We start from the raw sequence: 7,849 nt of genomic DNA, 5'->3' as shown, positions 1-7,849 counted from the left end.
TCGCGGAACTGCAAAGACCTTCAGCCGAAAGGCGGTCGAAAGCCAAAGGCAGAGCTGTTTATGAAATTTATAGTTGCGGTCTAGGAGAAGAGACCGCAATCACTGAGTCCCAGTTTTAGTTCAGGTCGGGATCGAGGTTCTCCTCGCCATTCCACAGCTGGTCGTGTGAGAATGTTCGGGGCACATGTGCCCCAGTCCTCATCCTCATCCTCGTACCCAACCTCATCCTCTTCTTCGTCCTGGTCTCAGCTCAACCCCGGGTTCAACTGCAAAAAACACATTTAAAAGAATCCAATCCCACTACTGGCCAAGTCCGAAGATCGCCTCTAATGCCAATGCAAAGCTGGAGTCTTTGTTTCTGGCCTCTCCGCTTTTATGCGATCAACTTCCATGGAAGTGGGAGCTTAAGCTCGACGATGAAAATATTTATATATATAAGTAGTTGAGCGCAGACTTATCGCCAAACAAGATCAATAAGCACGATATCAATAAGCTCTGGTGTTGTTCCAGGCCGAGTAACAAGAACAACGCAGGCCGAGCAACTGGCGCAGATCGACTCCGATGATCACGGGGCAGGTTGGCTTACGTAGGAAAGGAAATTTTAAGGGGGGTGTAACGCAGTGAGTATATTATTTTAATTTATTTTTTAAAAGAAGGGAATTGTCAGTTCAAAATTGACCACACTCCTTACAATAAGCTAATAACTAAAAGTGAGTTTACTACTACCACTACACTCAGAAAAAACAAGTATTTTGTTCTTGAATCATTCTCGAAAACAAAATACAGCTTTCCAGTACGAATTTTCAAGACAGAAAATTCTTGATTTCAGCACGTTTTTAGAACCTTTCGATCTACAATCAAGTATTAATTGTTCTTAAATCTTGTGATATTTGTACTTAAAACCAGTACGATTTATTATTAAAATAAGAACGTTGCAGGCATGATTAAAGAACGAAAATTCTCAAATCAATATATGTTAAATTGTACCTTTAAATTGGGTTTTACTTATGTGCTAGTAAGAGAATAAGGAATTGGTAACTAATAATGGATAACCCAGATTAATATAAACTACATTAATCTAATAAGTTGGCTTACGACTTGCCAGTCACGGCTATTTACAGAGTAAAGTCGGCTATTTTAAAATTAAAAGTTTTTAAATTGTTAGAGTTCATCCAAATTGTGCTCAAATTAAGAACAAACAATCTGAAAATTTTAAGCATGAAAATGTTCTTCGTCCAAGGCACTTTAAGCGATTGTGCAAGAATATAATAAAAGCGCTAAAAATTAAGTTAATAAAGAAACATTCGAATCCTTATTTATAACATTTTTTTAAATTACTCCATGTTTTTTGTATAGGTATTGTGTCTAGCTTTAAATAATAAATTCTATTAAAGGAAAAATGTAAGCAAACTGAAAAACTGGATCAAGAAAATTTGTCGAAATCTGTCTGATCATTAGGCGGGTATTATTTCAAATTATTAAATTTTCTGCGAGATTTCGCGAAACAAAAACAAGAAATTATGCCATGAAATAAAACCAACGGCGACGGACGCCAGATGAGGGGATAGGATAGGATTGGATTGGTTCGGTTCGGTTTTGAGCTGCAGCCAGTATCTTTTTCTGTTTCTTGCTGTTTGTTTACCCTTGTGGCATTTGCATATTTTGAATGTTCGCGGGCGACTCGTGGCACGTTTTACAGAAAACTGCGGGGAAAAACGAGGCGAAAAACTTTATCGATGATTGTGTGGGCGAGTCATGCGGCCCAGTCTCTGACGACCTTTTCATAGTTCTCCATGTCTTTTGTTGTTCGTTCTGCGGCTGTTGTTGTCAAACAATTGTCACAACGTGTCGGCATTCACACGAACTTTATGTTTTATCCAACACCTCGGCGCAAATCTCTCAAGGGTTAAAGTTTGCGTACAGTTCGAAGGCTTCCCGGGGAATCGGGGAAGTGGGTGGGGTGATCAATGATCCATTGCCCTACCGCATAGCACTCGTTCATCAATAACCGTCTGCGGCGGTGTTCCATCAAAAGTCGCCAGCGATTGTACAAAAACCAACACTCCGGCTGAAGGGTCCTTCAATTCTTGGCTAATAATGAGCGGAACCTCAGCGGTTCCATTGTTCTGGCTCCTCTCCAAGCCCTCCCAAATATGTATTCATTATATTTATGGCACAATTTTGCTTTCAAAAGGAGGGGAACAAAGAGGAGCACTTGTGCCCAGAGCCCGACTGACAAGCGGAATATCTTTTTTCTCGCGATCGATGCGAGGATCCAGCGAGCAAACGAACGATCGATGGATTGGTTCCTCCGCTGAATAGATCACTCAAGCGTAATGAATTATTGATGGACCGACCGTCGAAAGGGTAGGAAAATCACACACAAAAACGCATATCTGCAGCCGAGAGATGAAATGTAACCAGAGCTTTGACTTAATGTGGCAGCTCAACCAGATCGATATGTCCATACAGCCGAATCGATCGAAGCTGCTCAAGTTTTGTGACTTTGTCAAGCCTCCTCCTGCCGCCGCTGATCATTTGTGATATATTGTTTCGGTAGCAGTTTGTTAAACGTGATCAATTTTTAATTACCCATCATCATCATCATCCATCCGAGGCATCCATCGGCCGGTGATCGCTCGATTGTCGTATCAATCGCACCGCACAGAATGTAACTCGGACGTTTGTCGCATGTCACTCAACGATTTATGCCCCGAGCGACTTTAATAAATGTGTCTTTGCCGCTTTTGGCCCCAGTATCTTGGGATCCTACAGCCCCGGCTCCCTTCCTCGCTGATTGAGGCGACTTCGTCCCTGGCGATGTGGCGCCGTCGCCGGCTCCCCGGTCCAGTCCCAGACTCCCTGCTCCTCATTTGGAGCGTGTGTGCGCAAAATGCTTAATTAGTTTTTGTCTAATTAACACTTGGGACATGGCGAAAGCGACTGGTGTCGTGTGCCACCAAAGGCGTGAAGATCAAAAGGTAAGCCAGCGCCGGCGATCGTAGGACCACGTAAGGGAAAGTTTATTCCGGGGCACGATATTGAGCTTCCGAACCTAGAATTCACTGGACTCATTTGATTAACTGGCCTTAAAGCGGGAAAGCGGTGTCAAACCTGTAGAAAGGAAGAAAGAAGGAAAGAAAGTTCCCTATGAAATATATAACAAGCTATTTTTGGTTGGAACAATATATCTATCTTTTAACTCATAACTATAAACTTAACAAATTAAATCGAAAATGTTCTCCAAATATAAAAGTTATGTTTTCAGAAAGTTTAACTTTCGGCTGTAATACAATACTTTTTTTGCGACTGTATTAGAGCATATTTTAGTTAGTATCTTTAGTTGTTTAGCCCGATTTGCGTTATCAATGACTAATTCGATCGTTAATGAAGATTAACAACATTTTACAAAGGTGCTCCAATTCAGAAACCACAAATATAAGTTGCACCTTGAACAATATTTGTAAAAATGTGCAACTTTTTGTACTGCTAAAAAACCCTTTTCTTACCAAGATCCGTTTTGGCATACCCTGTTAAAGCCTTGACCGTAGACGCAGGGCCAACAACATAATTTCTCCGTCCGCACACGCCCATTATGCCACCAGAATTCCACATCGTCCAAGTTCCGAGGTCCCGAGCCCTTAGGCGGCGCACAAATTAAGGTGAACGCCCACAGCACGCGCCGCAGAAAAGTAGGGATAGGGAGCCAAGTCCCAGAACGGAGGTCCGAGGACCAGGAACCTAAGCAGCCAGGCTGGCTGCCAAAACTGCGGTGGAAATATTCGCCACTTGAGTTTCGGTGGCTCCCCTCGCTCCTCCGCCTGATAACCACTTGAGGTTCTTGGCGCGCGCGTTTATTTATTTTGGTACGGGGCGCGCTGCAACAAATTAAAAAGTAATTCCCAGGCGCAGCATAATTAGCTGCTAAGTGACACTAATGGGGCCGCAGTTGCACTGCCCCAAAAATCCGCCCCATTCCCTGCCCATCTCATGGCCACCTCCAAAACTTGATGCACTTTTTCCATTTTTCGGCGGGTCGTTGTGTGTGGGCAACGTGAAGTTCTCGAGATGGTGAGTGAGTTTTCGTTGGTTTAGCTAATTGAGTTTTGTTTTTCGGGCCTGCGGTCCACATGGCCACTTGGCTCCCTTGTGGCTGCCAAGTTGAGTTGGCCCAGTAATTGATGGACCTGCTGAAAGCAAGGTCTTTGCAGTGGGGAAATCAGGAAGCTGCCAGACAATCGAGGTTGCCCAGCAATTGATGTCAGGCGAGTCAGTTTGACACCCCATTCTCCATTAAGCTACACCTTAGAAGAGGTTCGATTAGAAATGGTAAGTAGACTGCCCAAATATCTCCCTCCCCTAATCTTTAACCCCAACACAAGTCCCATCATATTAAGCACAAACCGAGCTCTAGCAGCATCTCGGCGAAGGATCAGGATGAAGCTGACTCAGGTGATAGAATTATTTGCCGAAATAAAGCTCCCAGGAAATTGAGACGTTTCCCCTCTAAAGAGGACTCCTCTAGGAAGTCTTACAGTCGCTCTGACTTATCCAAAGAACAGTTTATCGAGGGTCAGGATTCTTCAGGCCACAGATACTCTACGAACGGAAATGGGAATTACTCTCACAGAACCAACACACATAGTAAGCATTCAAAAGAAAGCTATTTAGGGGCAGTGCTCGAAGAAATCCCCAAGGATACAGAATACATTTCAAGTGATCAGGACGAGATACACTCCCAGACTGAGCCAAGTGCAGTCTCCACTGACCGCTCCAAGAGCTTTAGCCAGATCTATAGCGAAATCTTCGAGGAGTCTAAAGAGCGACAACTAAAGGCAGAGCGGGCTTGTCGGGCCTACAAAATTAAGAAATCTAAGCTGCATAGAACCCTTGAAGTATCTGGGTCGAGGGGACCGGGAAGTGGGAACTATGATGGTGAAAGCAGTCTGGGATCGGAGTATTCCAGTAACCTGGATCGGAGATCCTTTGAATTTGACAACCTATCTACAGGCAAATCTTCAACTAGGGAAAAGAGCTCTTTTAAAGAATTGGAGGACCCACTGATGCGAGGGGCAAAAACAACAAAAGACCTTAGATTAAAACGTTCTCAAATACCTTTAAATAAAATAGAACTTAGAGGAAGAAACAGTTTTGAAGAAAGTCAAGAGCCTAGGACTTCCTATTTATATCGTTCGGAAAATAAATGTTCCGAAGATTCTTTGGCATATAGACAGAGATCATGCGTATGCGCACAAGAGTCATCGGTTTGTAGCCTTTGCTCTTGTTATTCCAGATCAAGAAAACATCGTTATAAGGGCCACAATGCGGAGTTGACTGATGGACGCGATTACCCCGTAGACCGCAGAAGTGAAATTCCATCAACTGCGACATCACAATCTCGCTCGCAAAGAGATTATCTTTCGGGCTGCAGCACACGCCATCGTCATCATCATCATTATCGTCGCCAGAGGAGTGTGCCCAAGACGTATCAAGATCGTGGAAATAGTCCCATTAATATCAAGACGAGGCGAAAAACGCACGACATCGAAATTGGCACCAAGCAAGTGAGGGAGGGCTTCCTTGGCAGATCAAGTGCCTCTGTCGGGGTGCAATATCCCAGTGAGGATGAGACCGAGGACTGGAATGACGAAAGGCCTAGTAGTTTTTTGGATATGGAGGATGGTGACCCAAATGAGTCGGAAATTCAAGAAGATAGTTGGTTGAGCTATAACGAAGAGAAAGGATTAGTCCTCAATAAACCTCCAAGTGGGTGTGATGAAAGTATATTGACGGAAGGGGAATCAAATGTTCAGAGCATCGACAGAACCGATGATTATCGTAGTGTTACCACAGAAGAGGCAGTTCAAATTCCGTACGATATTAATGAATATACGTCCTATGATGAACTTAGTTATCCAGTTGGTGACAAAGAGACGAACAAAGGCGAAGAATATGATGATCTAACTAGCCATGATGAAATCGAGATTCTTTCCGATGACTATGATGATACGGTAACCAGGAATGAGGTCAGCACTGAAGATGGAAATCAACATGATCATTCCGGGAACGATGTAAGTATTTTTCACAGGAATCAGAACACTTAAAACTTATCTCCTCTTTAAGAGCTATATAAAAGCCGATCAAAAATTAAGCAAAGAATTTGGGGAAGATACACCTTCAAGTACAGTAGCTAAGTCGAAAAGCTTCCTTAGTCTTAAGATATACGATGCTGATGAGGCCCTTTTGGAGGTTCCAAAGGACTTTGAGGGTCCTGCCATATTTCTAGATGATGATGCCGACTTTTTGGACATCACGTTGACCGACGATGAGGAGAAGATCCGTGCTAAGTTGATGGCAGCCGCGCTGACTACCAAGAAGAGTAGCTCCTCCTTTAGTGCCGAAAGCAGTCTGAAGTCCCGTAGGTCTACTGAGCCTAGCGTATTGAGCTACAAGCCCAGTGTTATCTTCACTCGCCGATCGGAGGCGTTCAATGACGATTATGTTCCCAAGCAAAACGATCGCATAGCGCTTTTGGCCGAGAAGTTATTAAACAGCTTGGGCGAAACTTCCCCCGGGGAAAGGGGTAGGCAGCCCCCGGCTGATGAGGTGTCTTCTGCTGACTTCAAGTCGAAAGCTTTGGAAGAAAGGGAGCATACCAGAAAGAGGTGCGAGATACCACTTTGCACCGATCGTCAGTTGATGTCAGAGGAGTTCAACAGAAAGGTGCAGCGCCAACTTAAAGTAATTGGGGAAAATTTTCGATAAATTTTATGGGAGCATATATATTTTGTATTTGCAATTACGAATTACGTTGCATGGAATATAGCCCAAAGTTTGTTCACAGCAGCCGACACTTGTTTACTTATTTTAGTTATAATATGTGAAACAATATACATACTATTGCCCTTAGCTTTCAGTGCATAATTCTTCTGGTGCATAATTTTGTCCAAGTGGCGTAGCTTAGAATCGAGTCTGAGATTGGCTGCGGTTGTGGAAACTACTTGAAACTTTCAGCGGGATGGCATGGCCGCCTGGCAGTCTGCTGGTTCAGTTTTCTTCGGATGTGCCATGGGTCCTATGCCGAGGTGCATAAATCAAGTTTACTGCTGGCCAAGTGTCTTGCTGAAGGGCGCAGCTCTCGAGTGGTATTTAGGACCGGAGCAGTTGCGCCTCTCCGGAGCATAATTAGCCCGTGGCTACTGTTAGTCTAGTCGAGCACTTGCCGCCCCACGCCCCTTTTCCGCCCCTCGAGGTGGCCATTCATTTTCCTGACACATACTAAATATGCTGGAGTTGTTTACATGATCTATCAGGGATCGGGTCCCTGGCTTATGCTCGCCTGCATGCTCGGGATGCACCTAATTGCTAACCAAACACAACTGCAGGCCCGCAAATATTGTTTTAAGGCACATCGACGTATTTCACCTGCCTAATGCCTGATCCGCGTAGCAGTGGATCCAAACGGATCGGATCGGATCGATTGAGTGGGTATATTTTTGGGGAGATGTTTCTGTGTTCATTCCCTACTTTTTCTTATAATGAAGTGCGTCTGGATATGTTTATAATTTACGATACTGTGCAGTGCTTATTTGTGGCTGTGGGACTGAAGGTAGGGTTGAGAGCATGACGTGATTTCAATCATCTTGACTTGTTGAAAATACAAGGAGGTTCAAATTCCATTTGCAATTTATTTTCAATAAAAACAAATGTAACAAATGTTCTTAAGTCTTTCAACCCTGTGTTGAGCTCATGTTTATACCCTACACTGGTTGGGTACCACGCCTACTTGATAGCCAACAAATATCAGTCAATATTAACCGAAAAGCCAACATTTTTGGGAAAAAGAATA

The 7,849-nt window shown here is 43.8% G+C and overlaps 1 protein-coding gene across 2 annotated transcripts; it reads left to right on the top strand.

Moving 5' to 3' along the window:
* Positions 1–4,196: 4,196 nt before the first annotated feature.
* laf (labial associated factor) lies at positions 4,197–6,846 on the top strand. 2 transcript variants are annotated; one of them, XM_036819298.3, is made up of 3 exons: positions 4,197–4,329; positions 4,383–6,071; positions 6,124–6,846. In XM_036819298.3, the coding sequence occupies exons 1-3, from the start codon at positions 4,327–4,329 to the stop codon at positions 6,763–6,765; spliced, it is 2,334 nt and encodes a 777-aa protein (XP_036675193.3). In that variant the 5' UTR covers positions 4,197–4,326; the 3' UTR covers positions 6,766–6,846. The 2 variants fall into 2 exon arrangements, with proteins under 2 accessions (XP_036675193.3, XP_065722610.2); XM_065866538.2 differs by having other exon boundaries at positions 4,252–4,329; positions 4,398–6,071.
* The last annotated feature ends 1,003 nt before the right edge of the window (positions 6,847–7,849 follow it).

Source organism: Drosophila suzukii, chromosome 3, assembly GCF_043229965.1.
Source record: "Drosophila suzukii chromosome 3, CBGP_Dsuzu_IsoJpt1.0, whole genome shotgun sequence".
NCBI lineage: Eukaryota > Metazoa > Arthropoda > Insecta > Diptera > Drosophilidae > Drosophila > Drosophila suzukii.
The sequence above is the reverse complement of the archived record's forward strand: the minus strand, read 5'-3'. Positions and strand labels throughout refer to the sequence as shown.